This window comes from Suricata suricatta, chromosome 17 (assembly GCF_006229205.1).
Source record: "Suricata suricatta isolate VVHF042 chromosome 17, meerkat_22Aug2017_6uvM2_HiC, whole genome shotgun sequence".
Taxonomy (NCBI): domain Eukaryota; kingdom Metazoa; phylum Chordata; class Mammalia; order Carnivora; family Herpestidae; genus Suricata; species Suricata suricatta.
In genome coordinates this window covers 10324983-10345681 of record NC_043716.1, presented here as the reverse complement: position 1 = coordinate 10345681, position 20699 = coordinate 10324983, and the positions used below count along the sequence as shown (strand labels likewise).

The following is a 20699-nucleotide window of genomic DNA, read 5'->3' as shown; positions in this document are numbered from 1 at the left end:
TCCACTCATACTATGTCTCTCTCTCTGTCTCAAAAGTAAATAAACATTAAAAAAAAATAATAAAATCTTTAAAAAATAAAAAAATAAGTGGTCTCTATAAAATGAGTGGGAATAATTTTTAAATGTTTATTTATTTATTTTGAGGGGGTGGGCAGGGGGAGGACAGAGAGATAGGGAGAAAGTGAATCCCAGGCAGGCTGTCCATGCAGAACCTGACTTGGGGGTTGATCTCACCAACCATGAGAGCACGACCTGAGCTGAAATCAAGAGTCAGACAGATGCTTAACCGACTGAGCCACCCAGGTGCCCTGAGTAGGAATACTTTTTAAAATCATGGTACTAAGTTTGGTGGGAAACCTGATCTCTAAACTTTGATGCATTCAAAATACAGAAGTCCCAGTTCAATTATTTTGCACTCTGGAGTTCAACTCTGGTGCCATAGGTCTTCCAAAAGATCCTACCTTGATGTCTACGAAATTCTCTGGGCAGTACTTTTCGATTTCTGCTTCAAAGAGGACAAGGGGATTGCAGCTCTGCCTAGAAAAGAAAATGAAAACACAAAACATCCAACCTCAGCACAGAATGGAAAGTCTTCCCTTTTAACGAGAAAGAAATCACTCCAGTGAGCTCATGGATGGATCCCCAACCAAAGAAGTCCCACGTGAAAATGCCAGATGACTAAAAGCAAGGCTATGACCCTCCGCACAAAGCACCTTCTGCTTCTGTGGCAAGAGGAGCCGCTAAGAAGGCACTCTGGCGCCCTCTCAGGCACGTCTGCAATAGGCTGAATGTAACACAGAGACCACGTGAAATAGGCCTGGCCAGTCTAAGGGAAATAACACTTCAAAGTGGTTGTTTATTCAAAACATACGGCAAAAATCCACAATGGTTCAGTTAACCTTAGGTCACTGCTGTGGTCTCCATGGTTTTCATCCCCCGGAAATCCCCGCGCTGGAATCCTGATACCAATGCAATGGTGTTAGGTGGGGACTCTGAGAGGCGGTTAGGTCACGAGCGGGGACCTCATGAATGGGATCAGTGCTCTGATAAAAAGAAGACCCATAGAGCTCTCTAGCTCCTTCTAGCTCCTTCCACTGGGTGAGGACACGGAGAGAGGTCAGCAGCCTGCACCGTGTACCCTGATCTCCTAGTCCAGCCTCCAGAACCAGGAAAAATCCATTTCTGTGGTTTATTAGCCCCCCCCCCCCCCCCAGGCGATCGTGTTTTGTCATAGCAGCCCGAAGGGACAGTCTTTTGAGTACTGGAAGTTATAGAGTGAGATCAATGTGCCTCAGAATCCCTGCAGCATTTCACAACTTACTGTAAGAATCAGAAAGTTGTCCCCCAGGCATTGTACTGACCATTTGCGGAACTGCATCTGGAAATCATGAGCCAGCAAATGTCCAGAAACTGAAGTCATTATCATGGTAACATTCTGAAGGGTAACAAAACTTAAGTTAGTCTTTTAGCAATTGTAGTTTGCTCAATCATTCAAATCAAAGGGAGGAACTTCTGTTAAAGAGAAAAAAGGGGTTGCCGAGGGTTGGGGGGCTGAGGAGGAGCGAGGAGGTGCAGCGCAGGGGACTGAAGGCAGCAGGGGTACTCTGCACGACACTGTAACGATGGGTGTGTGTTACACTTTGTCCAACGGTGTGCACACCACCAAAAAAGACCCCTGATGTAAAGTAGAAACTTCGGGCGATTATGACGTGTCAGTGTGGGAACAACTGTGACGGTAAAGAATGTGTCACTCTGGTGATGTGATGCTGATCATGGTGGGGGGAACGCACGTGGAGGCAGGGGTCTACAGGAAATCTCCGTATCACCCTCTCAATTTTGCTCTAAAAGCCTAAAATGGCTTAAAAAAATTAAGTCTATAAAAAAACAAAACCAAACCCAGTTGACTGGGAAGAAATAAACATAAATGCATCTCTTTGAAGCCAAATGTCAATCTAATGACCATTCTAGTTTTAGCATCATGATGCCTCTTACAGGATTTAAAAGTTCCTCAAACTATCGTACATCAGTTTTTCTTGTTATAAAGAGAAGGCGCCATATTTAATTAAAAAGAGACTTCCTCATAAATTATAAACCTCTCATTTGTAACCAGGGATCTTTAGGTCTTAACAGCAATTATTCCTGAAAGATAGTGACTTCTCCTATGATAACCAGGCCCATTCTTCTTGATCCAATAACTTTATTTTAATGTTTATTTTTGAGAGAGAGAGAGAGACAGAGTGCGGGTGGGAGAGGGGCAGAGAGAGAGGGAGACAGAATCCGAAGCAGGCTGCAGGCTCTGAGCTGAAGTTGGACGTTTAATTGACTGAGCCACCCAGGTGCCCCTTGATCAAATATTCTTAAGGGACAAGCAGCTTGGCAACGACCTGTAGTAAACAGCTTCTATTTTTATAGCCATAACTAGAAAGTCAAGGAAGGTCCACCAGAAGGGCCCATGGCTCTAACAGCGCACTTCAGCTGCAGGACCGAAATACAATGGCACCTACCTGGCCGTACAGATGATAATCAAATTCATAGATCTTGTTGAATTTAGAAAATCCTTCCCTCTACAACACAAAACAAGAATAAATAAATTACACTGAAAACAAATGACTCCTCAGTCTAAAGATCGAGCAGATCCTTGATAAGTAGGCAGACTGAAAAATAACAGTATTTCCTAAAGATAAACACGAGGCTAAATTACTAAGGCCATTTATCAAGAGGCTCCTCAAAACAGTTACAAGCACATGCTGGGTACAGTCCGTGGAGTTTTTATGCCAGAAGGTAACCCTGAGGTCAGCTAATATAACGACTAATAGATGAGCCTGGACGAGTCCAAGGTCAAGTCACAAATTAGAGGGAAAGGATTAGAACGGAATTCTCTTGACGATTTTCTCCTTCCCCATATACTTCCCTACTGCTTTTTGTCTTACAATTGCACCTGTAAACTGCTGAGCATGGGCAAATTCAGTCGCCTTTTGGAACATCAATTTATTTTTGAATATAGTTCCTCAGCGCGCCTCTGGCTCTAGAATCCAGTAACACTACCGGCCCCAGTCAGCCCTTGAATCCCCGAGCCGCGAGCATGGATAAACCAGACCCTCTCGGAACAGACCCCATCTTCCTTCACAGCAGATTAAAAGTGGTTACACACGTGAATTTTTCACCAACACTGCATAGAAAAGCCAACTGGGAAGTAGAGAAATGTTCCAGGGCCAAGAAGGAACAGTGTCTGTAGAGAAGATGCCTCCTCGGTCTCAGGAAGACAATTTTTCTGAGATTACTGAATGCGATTCTCCTTGAGGCGTAAGGAGAAATCTTAAGAGCAAATTTATTTTTTTAAATTTCTTTCAGTCTTTATTTATTTTTGAGAGAGACAGAGCGTGAGAGGGGTAGGGGCAGAGAGACAGAGAGAGAGAGAGAGAGAGAGAGAGAGAGAGAGAGAGAGAGAGGGAGGGAGGGAGACACAGAATCCAAAGCAGGCTTCAGGCTCTAGGCTGTCAGCACAGACAGTATTTCCTAAAGATAAAAACTAGGCTAAATTACTCGTAGGGCTCGAACACACGAGCCACGATATTGTGACCCGAGCGGAAGTTGGACGCTTAACCGACTGAGCCACCCAGGCGCCCCAAATTTATCTTAGAATCACATACTTAAGATTTTGCTGGTGGCCAGTATTGCCAAGAAAAGAGACTCCGATTGTTAGTTCAGCCCTTTTAGTAATAAATGCTTTAATCAGTGGTTTCTGTCTTGTGTGTGCATGAGAAGCAATGCTGGCAATTTTTTTTTTTATGCGAGAAAGTGGTTTCCGACGTTTTAAAAAAAGCTCTGAAGCCTTCCCAAGTACTTCTAAGGACCCTGGTCTACAAGGCTGAGGTCCGCTTACTAACCTCTCCCCAGTCCAGCCCCAGGTGACTGCTGAGGTGCACATCCATCGTCCCTGCGTCTCTTGGGAACACAGACTAAAACCACCGTTCTAATCCTCTCCGGGGCCATAACTTGTCTGACAACAGGTGTGTGATCCCACAACCAGGGCTCCCGGGGGCGGTCCCCTCTACCAGTGGTAGCCTCGAGGCTGCGAAAGACTTCTGACATTTCCAACTTGCCGCCCCATAATTCCCATGTGAGGAGCGCACGCAATTTTGTGTGATCCTGAGTGTGGGTGAGGTGTTCAGGGGAAGTGGATGCTCCAGAATTAGAGCAGTTTTGGAGTCTGGGGAAAGAAAAAACACCCGGTCGGTAGACAGAGAATGTAGCTTTTGTGATCTCTCGTTCCCCTATTTTAGAGAGAGAGAGAGAGAGAGAATGTGAGTGGGGGAAAGGGACAGACAGAGAGGAGAGAGAGAATCCCAAGCAGACTCCAAACTCAGCACAGAGGGCAACACGGGGCTCAATCCCACGACCCTGGGATCATGACCTGAGTCGAAATCAAGAGTCTGGCGCTCAGTCAACTGAGCCACCCAGGCGCCCCAGCTTTTGTGATCCTTTCTGGAGTGCTGTCCACTCTATTAAAAAAAAAACAACTACAAGTCCCCTCTCTAAAGCAGCCTGTAGGAACCATTATACTGCTGCCACTAAATCTACAGACTTCTTTGTTAAGATGTAGCTTTCTGAATATAAAAATAAAACCATTAAAAAAACAGTATCCACACAGAGAAGGCTGCAGTTTTCGGTGTGCTTTTGAATGCTACTATAAATGGACTTGTTTTTCTTCACCTTCTTTCGAGATTGTTTATTGCTGCTGATTTGTGTGCGTTGATCTTGTATCCTGTGACTCATATTTATTAGCATTATGGTTTTTTGTGGCTCCTTTAGCATTTCTATTCTAGAAGACCGTGTTGTCTGCAAATAGACATATTTTTACTTCTTTCTTTCTAATTTAGATTTCTTTTTCTTGCCTAATTGCTTTCGTTAGAACTTCTAGTAAGCTTGGATAGCCGTGGCGAAGAAAACGGGCAATCTGGTCTTGTTTCCTGATCTTTGAGAAGCAGCTTCCTTCCAGTCTTTCACCCTCTGGCATAATGTTAGTATCGGGATTTTCATAAGTGCCTTTTATAATGAAGGAAATTAAATTTTTAGCAAATGTTTTCCTGCATCAATTGAGATAAACAACATAGTTTTAAGTGGGGGATTACTGGAGTCATGCCTGTATTTTATAAAGTCACTTCGGCTGCCCAGAATTTCAGTGGTGAAATGCTAGGAAGGAAGCTATCAGAGTTCTCCATGTAATGGGTCAGATGCCGGAACCGTACAGACACAACCTCAGCTCTTGCTTCCACTATCTGCGAGGTAGAAATGGAGGTCTAAGGACCTGGGGATCTTGAAAAAAAAAAAAAAAAAGCAGCTAACTTCTCCATACTCTGAGAAACGGCCTCCATAAAACCATTTCACAGTCCCTGTTTATTTGACAGATCTTCCTGAACAGTTATCACCTCCATGCCACCTCTTCTACAAATTCTTTTACTTTCTTCTTCCTTTGCACCTCTTGAGTGTCTAGAACGTATTTTCAGCCCTTACTTGCCGGTCCCTCCCAGTGTGTCTGCACTAGTAGGAAGAGGGCAGATGTTCCCTCTAATCCCAAAACCACGGTAGTACTGCCTTGTGAATATGCATTTACCGACTGTAAAGCCAGCGGGGCCGCAGAACCCAGGGGATGTGCTATTGACGGGGAGCGCTAGGTTATCTGGGAATGCTCGGACACGGCTTGACTGCCAATGAAAGCACTGTGATCAGTCGTTCCCAATAACTTGAGTTTTCGAATCACAGGGAATACTGTTAAAACGCAGCCTTCCTTGGTCTCACTCCAGACCCACAGAATAGCCAGTGTCTCAGCTAGTTCCGATTATCAGACTAGTTTGGGAACCGCTGCTGTGGACAAGGAGGAGCCAAGGTTTTCAAGCACATGGGTGAAGCGTCATGACTGCACTTTTAAATGCCTATCGGTCCGAAAAAGAAGACAAGAAGCCACTGCAATGACCCCGAAGTGGAGAAGCGGCCTCCGTCAGTATCCCCAGCGCCCGCCACGCTGTCTCGCTGGGTGATAGGGACAGCCCTCTCACCCGCACAGCTGATCGGAAATACGCCTCCTTACCCGCCTCATGCGACCGTTGGACAGCAGGTCGGCAATCCCCTTGGCCGCATCGTTTTTCTCGGCCACACAGAGAATTTTCCGCACGCCTCGGAAGGCCACCTCCATGGCAGCGCGGGACAAGGTCCGGGCTCCCGGCCGCTGCAGCCAGCGGAGAGCGAAGCGGGCGACCGGGAAGATCATCCCTAGGCCCCGCGCCCGCAGCCGCCCGCCGGGGGGCCATGCATGCTGGAGAAGCCAGAGGCGACGTCCACCTGGCACCCACCCTAAGGGAAATGGGGCTCCCGAATGCCGCCAGCGCCACCTTCCGCGTCCCAGCCACCTCCCCCAAGCCCGCAGAGCTTCGGACCCGCGGCCACGGCAGGGAATCCCGCACCTACACTTCCAGCTTCCGCCCGCCTTCTCGGACTACATCCGCCCGGCGCGAGCGCCACAGCACCGGAACTACAACTCCCAGACTACTCGGCGCTCTGGACCCCTTGTACGCTTCCGCTCCTCCGCCCCACTTCCTTTCTTTCCCGACGGTGGTTGGTAAATTGATTGTCCTTCGGAGAGGCCGGTTGGCAGTGCCGCCAAACCTCTCCTCCGCTCACAATCTTTTTCTCTCCCGCTCGGAAACCTACGCGGACACTTCCGGGTCACGCGGCGCAAGACACCGCGAGTCATGTGATGCCAAGATGGCGGCGCCGCGGTAGCTGGCTCCAGGTTGTGGCGTCCAAGGAGCTGCGACGGTTTCTGCCCTTGGGCCGTGGGGGCGGCAGCGCTTCACTGGCCCCTGCGGCGGCCCGTAGTCTCGCGTTAGGCAGCGGTTCAGGGCTGGGCTGTTGCTATTGCTGTGGGCTCGGGGTGTGCGGGTGACCTCGCTGCAGGTGTCCTGCGCCGGACGCCCTCGCCGGAGGAGGAGGAGGAGGAGGAGGGAGAGGAGGGTAACCGGCCTACCCTGTCTTCTGGTCCTGCGGAGTTCATGAGGCCTCTGGGGGCTTTAGAGGAGTTAGCTAGATCTCTGAGGGGATTGTGGGAGTGCGAGTCTTCGAGTGTGCGGGAGGCAGCCTAGTACCCCTTAGGGCGCAAAGAAGACCGCAACGACTTTGCATCCTCTTCCAGAGACCTGGCTTCCCTTCGTTGATTACCCACGCATTCTTTCTCACTTCCTCTCAATGTTCTCTCCATACATCTGGAAATATGATCAGCGCCCCTGACGTGGTGGCCTTCACCAAAGAGGAGGAGTACGAGGAGGAGCCTTACAATGAGCCCGCCTTGCCCGAGGAGTACTCGGTGCCTCTCTTCCCCTTCGCCAGCCAAGGAGCCAACCCATGGTCCAAACTGTCCGGGGCCAAGTTCTCTCGGGACTTCATCCTTATCTCCGAGTTCTCCGAGCAGGTGGGACCTCAACCCTTGCTGACCATCCCCAATGACACCAAAGTCTTTGGTACTTTCGATCTCAATTACTTCTCCTTGCGGATCATGTCTGTGGATTACCAGGCGTCCTTTGTGGGCCATCCCCCTGGTTCTGCCTACCCCAAGCTGAACTTTGTGGAGGACTCCAAGGTGGTGCTGGGAGACTCCAAGGAGGGAGCCTTTGCATATGTGCACCACCTTACCCTGTACGACCTGGAGGCCCGGGGCTTTGTGAGGCCCTTTTGCATGGCTTATATCTCAGCAGACCAGCACAAAATCATGCAGCAGTTTCAGGAGCTGTCAGCTGAGTTTTCCAAAGCTTCTGAGTGCTTGAAGACAGGCAACAGGAAGGCATTTGCGGGAGAACTTGAAAAAAAACTGAAAGACTTGGATTACACCAGGACAGTGCTGCATACCGAAACGGAGATCCAGAAGAAGGCCAATGACAAAGGCTTTTACTCATCTCAGGCAATTGAGAAAGCCAACGAGCTGGCCAGTGTAGAGAAGTCCATAATTGAGCATCAAGACCTGCTGAAGCAGATCCGCTCATACCCACATCGAAAGTCAAAGGGGTCTGCCTTGTGTTCTGCGGAGATGGAGCGCACCCAGGATCAGGCCGACCAGGTAGCCACTACCTCTGACCCTGATGAGTCTGCCGACGCAGACCTTTACACCTGCAGACCTGCCTACACCCCCAAACTCATCAAAGCAAAGTCCACCAAGTGTTTTGACAAGAAGTTGAAGACCTTGGAAGAGCTCTGTGACACGGAGTATTTCACCCAGACCTTGGCTCAGCTCAGCCACATCGAGCACATGTTCAGAGGAGACCTGTGCTACCTCCTGACCAGCCAGATTGACAGAGCGCTTCTAAAACAACAGCATATAACAAACTTCCTCTTTGAAGATTTTGTGGAGGTCGACGACAGGGTGGTAGAGAAACAAGAGAGCACACCCCCTAAGCCCAGTCCAGGCAGGCCACCTTCCAGGTCTCTGGAAGAATGTCCGATTCCTCAAGTGTTAATTAGCGTTGGCTCTTACAAGTCCAGTGTGGAGTCTGTGCCCATCAAGATGGACCAGGAACTTGGAGATGAGGAGTACAAGGAAGTGGAGGGGGCAGAATTGAGCAGTTTTGACGCCCAGGAGAACTTGGACTACCTGGATATGGATATGAAAGGGAGCATCAGCAGTGGTGAAAGCATCGAGGTTCTGGGCACGGAGAAGTCCACCTCTGTGCTGTCTAAGTCTGACAGCCAGGCCAGCCTCACGGTGCCATTGAGCCCCCAGGTGGTCCGGAGCAAAGCAGTCAGCCACAGGACCATCAGTGAGGACAGCATCGAAGTCCTCAGCACCTGCCCCTCTGAGGCCCTCATCCCTGATGACTTTAAGGCCAGCTACCCAAGTGCCATTAACGAAGAAGAGTCATACGCGGATGACAGCGAGGGAGCCATCCACTTCCAGGCAAGCGTCAGCCCGCCAGAGCTGGGTGAGGCACAGGAGGGCAGCTTAGGAAACATCCTGTCCCAGACAGACTCTTCTTGCTGCACTGGGAAGGAGAGTGACAGTCTGCAGCTGCCCCTCTCCACCCCAGGCCACACACACTGTGACCCAGACGGAGTAGTGAGCAGCCCCCCGCAGCGCTACAAGCAGAAAGACCAGGGGTTCCGTGTGGACTTTGCGGGGGAAAGTGCCAGCCCTTCCCGAGACACCAGTTCCGAAGGCTTCCCTGCTTTTGAGCTGGACCCGAGCCGCCTGCTGGCTAGCCGGGATGTCAGCAAGACCAGCCTGGACAACTACTCGGACACCACCAGCACCATGAGCAGTGTAGCCTCCACCAGCTCAGACAGGACTCCCTCCTCTGCTCATCTCACCGGGCCCTCTTCTGAGAGGCATAAAAAGAGGGCTGGCCAGAACGCCTTAAAATTCATCCGTCAGTACCCCTTTGCCCATCCAGCCATCTACTCCCTGCTCAGCGGGAGGACGCTTGTGGTCCTGGGGGAGGACGAGGCCATCGTGCGGAAGCTCGTGACGGCACTGTCCATCTTTGTCCCCAATCACAGCCGTTACGCCAAACCGGTGAAACACTGGGTCTCCTCTCCTTTGCACATCACGGATTTTCAGAAGTGGAAGCTGATCGGCCTGCAGAGGTAACTGGTTACCGGGGGCGGGGAAGGGCCCTGTCCAGTTAGAGATGAGGTTTCCAACGTCCAACCCTCCGGGTGAGGTTAACAGGTTCGAGTGGTGGGGCCAGAATCAGGAGGCCTGGCTTCCATACTGGGCCCCCAGCACCGACGCAGCCTGTAACTTTGGGCAGGTTATTCCCTTTCTCTGGTCTTCTCTTTCCTTGTCCTTCCCATGAGGGGTTGCGGTTCCTAAGTGATCTTCAACCTGCTGCGTCAGAATTATAGGGAAATTTTTTAGACCATGAATTTTGGGCCCTACCTCTCTAGAGATTCTGATTTACTTGGACGTGGAGTTTATGTGGCCTACAGCAAGCGCTGGGGGACAGCCGGACTTGTAGATCTCAGGTTCTTGGGGATCCTGAAATTCACACAGTGGTATGAATGAGAGATGTGGTACTCCTAGAAGATGGCAGCCATCACTGGTGACAGGGACATCAGATGGCTCTGGTGGCTTTTACTCCATTGTCCTGTTTTCCCTAGAAGGCTTCTCCCTTCTCCCCCCCTTAGAACTCTGTCTTAATAAGGAAATGCACGGGGTATCTGGGCGGCTCAGTCGGTTAAAGGTCTGACTTCGGCTCAGATCAGGATCTCACAGTTTGTGGGGTTGAGCCCCGTGTCGGGCCCTGTGCTGACAGCTCAGAGCCTGGAGCCTGCTTCCGATTCTGTCTTCCTCTTTCTCTGCTCTTCCCCTACTCACATTCTGTCTCTCTCAAAAATGAATGAACGTTGGGGCGCCTGGGGGGCTCAGTCGGTTGAGCGGCCAGCTTCGGCTCAGGTCATGATCTCACGGTTGTGGATTCGAGCCCCGTGTTGGGCTCTGTGCTGACAGCTCAGAGCCTGGAGCTTGCTTCAGATTCTGTGTCTCCCTCTCTCTCTGACCCTCCCCTGCTCGCGCTGTCTCTCTCTGTCCCTCAAAAATAAATAAAAGACCTAAAAAAAAAATTTTTTTTAAATGAACGCTAAAAATTTTTTTTAAATAACAATAAGGAAATGCAAGACCCAATTCCTCGTTTCTCTGTTTGAATGCTACTTAATTTCGCCAAGTTACTGGAGTAATTTAGTAGATTCTCTTTTGTTTTTCTGAATACTGCTTGACAGGTTTCTGGCTCCAGGGTCTGTTTCCCTCAGGGTGTGTCTTCATTCCCTTCCCTTTAGCCCACTTTGCACGTCTGTCAAAACCGAGGCACTGACGCCTGGGCCTCCCATTCCACATGGGAGGAGCAAAAGGATTTTCTGCCCCACTGAATCAGCAACCGTTTGTTCTGATTTTCTGCCTTTGCGGAGGTCCCTAGTATCAGTGAGGTCACCGTCTCCTGAGTCGCCCTGTGTTTGCCCCTCTTGCAGAAGTCACCTGGCCCTCACTCCTACCCTTGCTTCGTTAGGCTTTCCCTGGGGTCGTGGTGCTGACATTCAAGCAAGTGTTTCCCAGCCATGACTTGGCTCGCTGGCCATGCTGGCGGGTGCTGGGGTACCATCTGGGGGTACCTGAGCAAGGCCGCTGCCCTGGAAGACTTCGTAGTTCAGGAGCAGAGACGTGACCACAGCCTTATCGAACAGGGAGGAGAGTTCCAACAGCAGGTGCATTGTGTGTGCTAAGAAGACAAACGGAGCAGTTTCATGACACGTGGGAAGTGAGGGAGATAGGCGTCTGGGGAAGGCTCTCGGTCTTTGGCTTGAGTGATCAGGAGGCTGGGCTTGCCCGTGTGACATGGGGACTTGATGTGACATGCCCAAGACGCCTGACCAGCCCCTTTCTCGGGCCGCACAGGACACCACCGTCCTTGCTTATGGATGCAGAATCAGGCTCAGGAGTTAGAGGGCTGCACCGGGTGCCCTTGCAGGCTTTGTCCTTCCCCTTGGGATCCTGTCCCTCAGCTGATGCCAGCTCTGTGCTCTGGTTAGCATGTCTGTTGCTGGAAGAGAAGGACTTTTCACGGATGGTCTTTGCTACGTGTCTTGGTAGAAGAACGTGTCGGCGTTCCTTAGACACACCTCTTCTCCACCTGATCCCCTCGCCCTAACCTCTGACCTTTCTCTTCTTCACCTCAAAAGATGGAGAATCTAAAATGCACGTCAGTCTGTTGACAGCCAGCCTATCCAGGACCAGGAATTTCCGCTTTCCCTGAAATTCCCTCTTTAGAATGTGCCAGAACGCCAAAAGAAGTTCATCTCTTAGACCAGCTCTGCTCTCTTGGGTCCCTGGCTGGACCACTGTGTTGGGGGTTCCCAGGCCTAGGCTGGTCTGCCTTGGACAGCCTGCTGTGATCCAGTGATGCAGTCTGTGGGTGTAAGTGAGCAGCTGGCGGGCGGGCTCCCTGAGGTGCAAAGGGCGAGAGCCTGTGTGAGTCCTGGGCCGGCCCTACCCATGTTTATCCACACCAGGCATCAGAGCAGGTCCCTCCTTCACGGGCAGCTTTGTTCCCTCCTGAGAAAATGAGAGGGTTGGATCACTGACCATGTACCAAAAGTTTATAGAGGCTGTGACGGGCTAGCCACTCGGCCTGTGGCCAACATTGTAAGGTGAGTCAGCCATGGCGCATCCCCGTGACAGGACAAGCACCGCCTTCGTGGGGGCCCCTCACGCCAGCCCCAGCTCTGTCAGCACTCTGTCAGCCTGACCTCCGAGGCTGTTTGTACCCGCAGACAGAGCTGACGAGACCTGCCTGGTGAGAGCAGGCGTGGAAGGACCTGCCGCATCTGGCCTGTGCCTCCTCAGTGTGAGTGTTTCTCTGATCACCTAGCCGGGGTGCGCACTGACTCGGCAGGCGGGCCAAGGCTGCGGCTGCTGAGCGCGGCCCTCACTGGCCAGGCCGTAGAGCCTTTCCGCATCCATCTGTGAAGGCGAGGGACCCATCAGAAGTGACAGGCAAGAGCTCTGCAGACAGTCCCGAGTGGGGAGGTGTCTCCCACTGCTCTGCTTCTCACACCTTCTGGGCGTGCACAGATGTTGGGAATTGGCAGTGTCTGCCTCAGAGGGTCTTGCTGCGGTGTGAGATACAGTGGGCAGGGGTCGGAGGCCTGGTTTACTAGGGGCCACGTCACAGGAGTGGGGACTGGTTTTGCCACAGCTCACCCAAAGAAGTCCTAGGAGGCAAGTTGCCGAGTCATAGGCATTCTGAGATGAAACTCCGTGGAGTCGTGCTCCGTCGTGGCTAGGGAGGGACGAAGCGGGTGCTGTGAGCTCAGATCCCGACGCTGCCCTCGTCCGCAGTGCGAATGTGGGCCAGTCTGCTCTCCCCATCCGTTAGCAGAGCTTGTGAACACGTCTGTGAACATGAGGCTCGCCGTGCGCAGCGGTGGGAAAGGTGCACATCTGGAAAGTCGTAAAGCCCCGGTGCGGTGCTCGCCCTTAGACGTGCTCAGAGCTGCGGAGAGGTGGGGAGTCAGCCCAGCAGGCAGAACCAGGCTCCAAACCGGGAGGCAGATTGAGGCCCCTCTGAGGGTCTGCATTCAAGAGTAGTGTTAGAAGAGGGGCTTCTGTGTGGCCATGAACTTCCCGCCCAGGCGTGGGGGAGCTCAGCAATGGAAGGGGTTGATCCCCTGTGCTGGGTTAATCTGGAGCGCAAGAACTCTGACCCAGGAGGGTCTGTCCCCTCTCAGGGGCTTTGACTCCAAGCCAAAACCAGCTCAGACGATAATCTGTTTTTTAAAGACCCTCACCCCAAACCTGCTGCCGTTTCACTAACCACGGATTTTTTTTCCCACTGAAGTAGACCTTGTGCCTGCAAATGCTCATCTGTTGGATCTGTCACTTGTGGGCATAAGACAGGGACAAATACTCATGTTGGCTTCCCATTTTAAGTCACAATGAAGCACACTTGTGTTGCTTACCAAATAGCAGACCAAGCCCTGGACTGTTTGAAAACCAGAGCTCAGTGCTCATGGGAGAATGTGCTAGTTGTGGGGGGTGGGGGGACGGGTAGAGACCCTGGTCGAGTGCTGGCTCAGCCACTTTCTAGCTGGGGGACCTTGGAGGAGCCATGGCCCCTCTTTGGGCTTCAGTGTTCACCTGTGTCCCGAGCCCCCCCCCCCCCCGGTGCTGGGATGGGCCTTAAGGAACCTAAGACAGGTGTGGGAGGAGCGGGGACCGAAGGCCTGGGGCTTGCCTCGCGTGCCGTCTCGCCCCCTGATGAGCTCTGTGGGAAACAAGTGGAGGGAGAGGTAGAAGGAGCAGCACCTTCTAAGGAAGTGGTGCCTCTGTAGGTGGGGGTGGGCGTGGGGGTGTCAGAGCTCCCCGGGAGTGGCGGGGCCGAGGCTGGGTGTTCCGGCAGGGCAGGGGGCTGGCACGGAGGGGCAGGAAGACGGGGTGAAGCCCGGCTCTGTTGCTGCGGCAGAACCTCAGGGGGCTGGGTGTGCCAAGATTGAGGAGGCATTCGGCTTGTGGCCTGGGCCCCTTTCTAAGGGAGGTGAGGGTGCCTCAGGAGCGGACTGAGCACATCGGGCGCGTGATCGAGAGGGCTGGTGTCCCCGAGAAGCCAGTGAGGGGCCTGCAAGCCCTGCTTCCTCATCTCCTATGCGACTGGGTCCCCGGCCCACTGCTCTCCTCGTGGTTTCCCAGAGCCCAGGCGGCTCTGTTCTCCCGCCTCTGTGATCCTGCTCTGTGTGGTCCGGGTGCCGTCTGGGGTTCTCGGAGCCCACTTTTCTTGTAAGACCCAGCTCTGAGGCCATTCTTCCAGGACCTTCCTGGCCCTGGGCCTCTCCAAGGAGACCCGGACCACATCTCTCCTCAGTGTCCCGTGTGCCTGTCTTATCTTCCCAGCCTGGCCAAGCTCATTCTTCATTGCCTGCTCAGCCCCTGGGTCACTGTCTGGTGTGTAGTTAGGTGTTGTTAACTACACAGGAAGATGTCAACACCCAGGAAGGTTACCTTGGTCCCAAGTGATTGTCAGTCCTTTGTACCCAATACCTCAGGTTTGGCACAAGCCCTGAATTCCAGAGCTGTGTCCGTCTGAAATCTCTGGTCAGCTAGACATTTGCCAGACCTCAGGGTCACTCTCTGGGAAAACCGAAGTAGAGGATTTTTTAAAATCTTGTTTGTTTGCTTATCTGTTTATCTATTTCTTGAGAGGGGGGAGAGAGAAGCCCAAGCAGGGGCTCCCGGAGGATGGTAGAGAGCTAGTAGGGCTGATCGCTCGGACCCCTCCGCTCACTGAACAAGGCCTGCCTCTGCTGTACGGGCACGGAAGGGGCACTGGGGCAGGAGGCCAAGTCAGATGGTCCTGGGTCTGCGGAAGCTCCGTCCTGTGGGAGAGACGAGAGCTAAAGAGCAGGCCCCACGCTGATCAGCGCCAGGCTGATGGTACCGAGGGCTGGGCACCATCCTAAGCTCAACCTGTTTTGTCTCTCCAGTGACCACGTGAGGCAGGACCAGTGACCTCTGTTTTACAGCTGGGTCTCAGAAGGGCTCAGGAACTTGGCCAGGGTCACAGAAGAAGCAGGGAAGCAGAGGAGGGGATCGGGGATGGCTGGGTAAGGTTTGAATTGGCATAAGCCAAATACAAGTGGAAGGGAAGGGCCTTCTGGGCAGAGCACGAGAACCGTGGTCTTGAAGCCCTCCTGAAAGCTCGGCATAGTCACAGGAAGTCGGGGTGTCACAGATGAGGTCTCAGAGGCCTGCAGGAAGCAGGGCCCGTGGGCCACGCCAGGGCTCTTGACCTTGGTCACTTGAACTTGGTCACAAGGCGGGTGAGGAGCCCTTTGAAGAGCATCATGATCAGATTTGCCTTGAGAAGGAGCCAATGAGTGTTGGCTGGTGGGAGCTGGCCTGGAGACAGGGAGACTCCCCCCACCCAGCCGTGCCCCGCACCCCTCCCCCCCACCAACCTTCCCTCCTGACATTGGCCTGTGTGTTTCAGAGTGGCGTCCCCAGCCGGCGCTGGCACCCTCCACACCCTGAGCCGCTACAGCCGCTACACGAGCATCCTGGACCTGGACAGCAAAACCCTGCGCTGCCCCCTCTACAGAGGCGCCCTCGTGCCCCGGCTGGCCGACCACCGCACTCACATCAAGCGGGGCGGCACCTACTACCTGCACGTCCAGAGCGTACTCACCCAGCTCTGCTCCAAGGCCTTCCTCTACACCTTTTGCCACCACCTGCACCTGCCTGTCCACGACAGGGAGACCGAGGAACTGCTGGCCAGCCGCCGGGCGAGCTTCCTGAAGCTGAACCTGGGTCTGGTGAATGAAGACACGAAGGTGGTCCAGTACCTGGCGGAGCTGCTGAAGCTGCACTACATGCAGGAGTCTCCCGGGCCTAGCCACCCCACGCTCAGGTTCGACTACGTCCCCAGCTTTTTGTACAAAATCTGAGGTCAGTTCCAGCCACTGTGACCAAGACCTGTGACTCAGGGTACGGGGAAGGGAGGGGTTGGCATGCGCAGGCAGTCTCTGAGCTGTCTAGACTGCTGGTGGCCTCAGTGTGAAGGAAACCAAGGTGGCAGTGCTGGTTCCCAGGTGGCTTCCGGCGGTTTGGGAGTTGGGACTCAGGCAGGGGCGGGCGCCTGGCTCAGTAAGGACAGTAAGGACAGTAATCGGTCCTTCGGCCCCCTGGCGAGGAGGGGCCCGCTTGGCTCCCCGAGAACTGGTAGCCAGGCCAGAAGAGAGCCAGTGGCCTTTTGACTGGGTGGGACCAGGGACGGAAAGGTGAAGCCCAGACGGGAGGAGCAGGCTGTGCATTCAGCTCTCAGACACTTGGGCAGCAAAATCAAGCGAAGCAGCCCAGTGACTGAGACGGTTTGGTGGGAAACTGGACAACGGAACCTCCATTACCCCATTCAGATCCCGGCTGGGGCTTTCACTCGGCCCCCTATCCCAGAGGAAGCCCCCGAATGAGCGAGACAGAGGGGAGGCAGCGGTGCCTCGGCTGGGTGGTGGCAGACGCGTGACACTTCTGGGCCCCAGGGTTGCAGGGAGAGTGAGCAGCACCCTGTCTGGTGCTCGCTTCCCCACCAGGCACAGAAGTGCCTGCGGGCGGGCCTTGCACCTGGCTCCCCCGGGTCAGCAGGAGTGACCGGTGTTAGTTGCCAGTCCCTGCTCATGAGTGAGAACCGCTTCTGCAGCTGGAGAGCCCGGGCCACGTGCTGTCACCACCGTGCCCGTGACGACGAGCCGGCAGGCCTGGGCCCGGCCCACCATCCTTTCCCACAGGAGTGCGTCCACACCGTCCTCTTAGGGACGGCTGCAGGCATGGTGGGACTCGGCTGAGGTCGCACCCGTCCTCCACCCACAGCAAACCTTTGCAACCACTTCACTACCTCTCGCAGGGTCCTGTGGGCTCGGCGGCAGCGGGGTCCACCCAGCTGGTGAGAACCCATGACCAGGTCCCCTCCGGGAGGGAGGAAAGCTGCCTTGTGTGGCTGTCCCCATGGATCTGTCCCACTTGGGCCTGGGATACCCACACCTCACCGCTGCTCACGCCTGCCCCACGCGGGCCCTCCAAATACACGCACCTCACCACTGTTCACTCCGGCCCACGCGGGTCCCCCAGGTGTGCTTACCTCACCACGCTTACTCCCGCCCCCGTGGGGGGCCCCCAATACATGCTCCTCACTACAGCTCACCCCGCCCCCGTGTGGGCCCCCCATGAGTACATTCACCTCTCGGCAGCTCACTCTCATCCCCCTGTGAGGCCTCCCTTCGGGGAAGGAGACAATTCCCGACTTGCCCACGTGACCCCCTCCCCCTACCCCAGGCTCTGTACTCAGTTGCTATTGGTTTATTCATAGAGGGTTTCTTGCAACCTTGAAGTTTTTATACTTTTTCTTTATGTGTGGCTGCTTTTTTCTCCAACTAGGGAGAACTCTTAGTAATACTGCTTTTTAACTCATTCCAAGGAAATAGTGGTAAAACAGACACGAACTGGCCACAAGCGGTTGCTCCTGAGAGGGCACGTGTGTGTGCACCTGCCAGTGCGGCGTTCCGTGTCGCTGGGGTCTTGCTCTTGAGACTGGTCTCCCCGGCAGCTTTGTGGCACCAGGTAGGGGAGGCAGGAACCCAAGGAGGTTTGCATCACATCCCTCCTGTGGTCCCTACCTTGCCCGGGTCCTCCGCACAAGCATGTGGCCCGTTGCTCCTGGCCACCGGCTTCCCGTCAGGGTCCACGTTCCTGGCGGAGGGTGTGTGGTTTTGCTTCTGAGGCTGGACTGAGAACCTTCTATGGCAGACGTCTGTCGGCATCTCACGGGGGTTCTTTGTTCCTGTGCCTGTCACATATGTTCTCGCACAGAGGAGTCGCTAGGAACGTCTTGGCAGCTTTTAAATGTGACGCATGTGTTTGCGTGTGGGGAAGGCTGTGTGGGACGCCCGTTTCCCCCCACGGACTCCCCTCTTCTGTGCTGCCTGCAGGGTCCCTCGTGTTCAAGATGCCGCTTTGTTTTCTAACTGGGTGGCTAATTGCTGTCTACTCAGGCCTCCAGGGACATGACCTTACGACACTTGATCTCCAAGGCGAACAAGGGTCTGGGGGGTCCGTTTGGCAAAGTTGAAAGCGATCATTGGCACCACCATTGCTTTTCATCCCATTCCATGGCGTTGTGGACTCTACAGTTGACATTGCTCTTCCCTGGGAAACTGATCGAAGCAGGAGGTCAGCTACAAGCGAAAGCCAGGCCATACCGTAGTCTGAAGCAGAAGGCACTTTGGAAGGTGTTTGCTTGGAAACTCTGCCTCCAGGATGATTCTAGAAGCCCCGGGATTCTAAGGCAAGAGACGAGTGGGGGGGAGGGGGGTGAATAGAACAGGTATGCCCCGTCCTGGGGCCAGCCTCAGGAAGAGCAGATGACGAGTGTCTCCTTTGAGTCATTCCTCCACGAAAGAGGGTTGGCTTCACGGACAAGTGAAGTAGTTAAACTCCAGTTTTAAATTTTTGTTAAAATCTAGCTTTTCAGTGTAGCAGTTTCAAAGGATCGCTTGACGTCAAGTGTGTTTCTTTCCAAAGGGAATTTAAAGGGGCAGTGGGACTGAGCCCGTCGGGGCAGGCACTGCGAAGGGCAGCCCTTCTCGGAGCTCCTCCGCTTTGGAGAGGTGGAACCCTCTAGAAGTCCCGCATCTATAAATCTTAAGGCTGGGGAACTCTATGCAACAGGACTGTCTCTTTTAAAATATTCATTTCAGGTTTGCCTCAAATAAAACATTCTAAAAACACGTTGCAGAAAGTAGAGGATCAGTGCCCCTTGACTGTCAGTCCTGACTCACTTTGAAGGCCCAGGCACCAAAACCGTCTGCGATTTATTTAAACTTTGCTTCCCATCCGCTCCCACCGCCCTGCCCCAGCCACCCTTTTTCAAGCAGTCCAGGTTGAGAACAGCCTGATCAGGCTAGAAGTTATGCCATAGTGATTTCTAGAAGCTCCACGATAGAGATGAGCCAAAGCCTTTGTAGCATGTATGGCCCTTGGGACACTCCAGCCTGAGCTGTGGCCTCCCACCTCACCGTTTCCCTAGGGACGCCGCTCCTTCCAGTGGAATCCTGGGATTTTAGAAATTGTGACTCTTCTGTGATTTACTTGGGATGGCTGAGGTTATACAGATTGCACCGGAACTTGGAAATGAACCATGATAGCCCACCTGTCATTTCTCCTCTAGCTTTTCACTTCTCTGTTGCTATAGTCAAGGTATTGTAGGATTCAACCTCAAATGACATACCCCAGTTCAAATCCTAGGAATTCCAACAGTTTCCACCCCACGTGTCAGGGCTGCTACAGTTGACGTTTCTGGAGGCTGGGAGCAGCACGCCCGGTGACCACCCACTTCCACCAGTGCGGGACGCATGTCCCCACCACCCCGGACCTGGTGTTGCAAGGCAGGTCACCTTCTCCACCGTGGTAACACTCAGCTGGCAGGGAGCCCATCGCGAAGTGTGGACAGCCTTCAGAGGAGCTGATCTGAGCCAGCAATCCGGTTTTACTTCCCATCTCCCAAGAAAGCTCAAAAGAAAGTGCCTTGGTTTGGGCTTTTGAAGCAAACCAGCTAGCTTTCTGGCTTTTCCCCAAATGCTGTGACAGAAAGTGACAAAGATATGGTATTAACAGACTGCAAAAAGGAAAAAGCATCGAATTGCTACTTCTGGACGGAAATAAAACCAGTCTCAGCTGATAGGGTCCAAGCACACCAAGTTTTCCTGAGCCCCCAAAGGAGAACACTGTGAGCAGTGACCTAATCTGGCCTCATCTGTTACGGTTTGGTATGACTGTGGTGGGGAGAAGGCGCGGGAAGGGGTGGGGACAAGCACTTCACAGTGAATTAATTAAGCCACCGGTGCAGAGCCTGGGCTTCCTGAGAGTCCTTGTCTAGCTCCAAAGTGGAGGCAACATGGGGGGACTTGGAGATGTCCTGGTGGGGGGTGGGGAGCCAGGCCCCCAAACAGAAGACTGTCCTGGCAGCATAACAGCATCCCAAGTTGAGGCAGAGCTATGGGGACTGGTGTGTCACCCACACCCTGTGCAGTCTGCGGCAGCTGTCCCCACCCGTGCTGGACCCTAGATCCCAGGGGCCCCTCCCAGGCAGGACCATGGGGTGCCTCGCCCACTGACTTCCCAACGCTGGCTGGCTACACAGGTTGGGTTAAAATAAACGCCACCTTTTAAGGCTCCAGTGAAAAGCATAGTCTGTGATGAATTCGTATTTGTTATTTTTGGAAAGCTATTTTATTACTGCATGTCCCTCTGTCCGTGTGTGTGAGTGTGAGTCCTAGCGCCACATGAGCTGCCGGCGCCACCGCGCCGCGTGTTCGTATTGCGAACACGTGAGTGACGGCAGCTCTCCGGTCCGGCTGCACCAGAATTTAACCAGAGTAAATACCAAGCAAATAGTATGAGAAGTGTACTTTTTAAGAAATTAATTTATTTGAGTTATTTTTGAAATATAAAAGTTGGTTGTATTTTTTAAAGCTATCATAATTCTTGTAGACATTCTGTGGGTACATATTTGATTGTGCTTATTAAAAATGGTCATCTATGTTTTGCACTTCAGCTCTGTGAAAAATAAAGTTTCTCTGGGAAGGTGACGCCATGGTGGCATTTGGTCTCCTGATTACAGGAG

The 20699-nt window shown here is 53.2% G+C and overlaps 2 protein-coding genes across 3 annotated transcripts in view; one reads left to right on the top strand and one right to left on the bottom strand.

Moving 5' to 3' along the window:
* TOP3A (DNA topoisomerase III alpha) overlaps nucleotides 1–6699 on the bottom strand; it is a 26084-nt gene extending 19385 nt beyond the window's left edge. Inside the window, exons 1-5 of one of the 2 annotated variants that reach the window (XM_029928176.1) lie at nucleotides 6466–6698; nucleotides 6089–6351; nucleotides 2505–2564; nucleotides 1362–1435; nucleotides 462–537 (exon numbers count right to left, since the gene is read on the bottom strand). In XM_029928176.1, the coding sequence (XP_029784036.1) occupies nucleotides 462–537; nucleotides 1362–1435; nucleotides 2505–2564; nucleotides 6089–6268 (390 nt within the window). In that variant the 5' untranslated portion in view covers nucleotides 6269–6351; nucleotides 6466–6698. Of the gene's footprint in view, nucleotides 1–461; nucleotides 538–1361; nucleotides 1436–2504; nucleotides 2565–6088 lie in introns of both variants that reach the window. The other variant, XM_029928177.1, reaches the window with a different exon arrangement.
* SMCR8 (SMCR8-C9orf72 complex subunit) lies at nucleotides 6607–20664 on the top strand. The gene is made up of 3 exons (XM_029928179.1): nucleotides 6607–9627; nucleotides 15519–15973; nucleotides 18007–20664. Exons 1-2 carry the CDS (start codon nucleotides 7268–7270, stop codon nucleotides 15970–15972), a joined length of 2814 nt encoding a protein of 937 aa, XP_029784039.1. The 5' UTR covers nucleotides 6607–7267; the 3' UTR covers nucleotide 15973; nucleotides 18007–20664.
* Nucleotides 20665–20699: the final 35 nt, after the last annotated feature.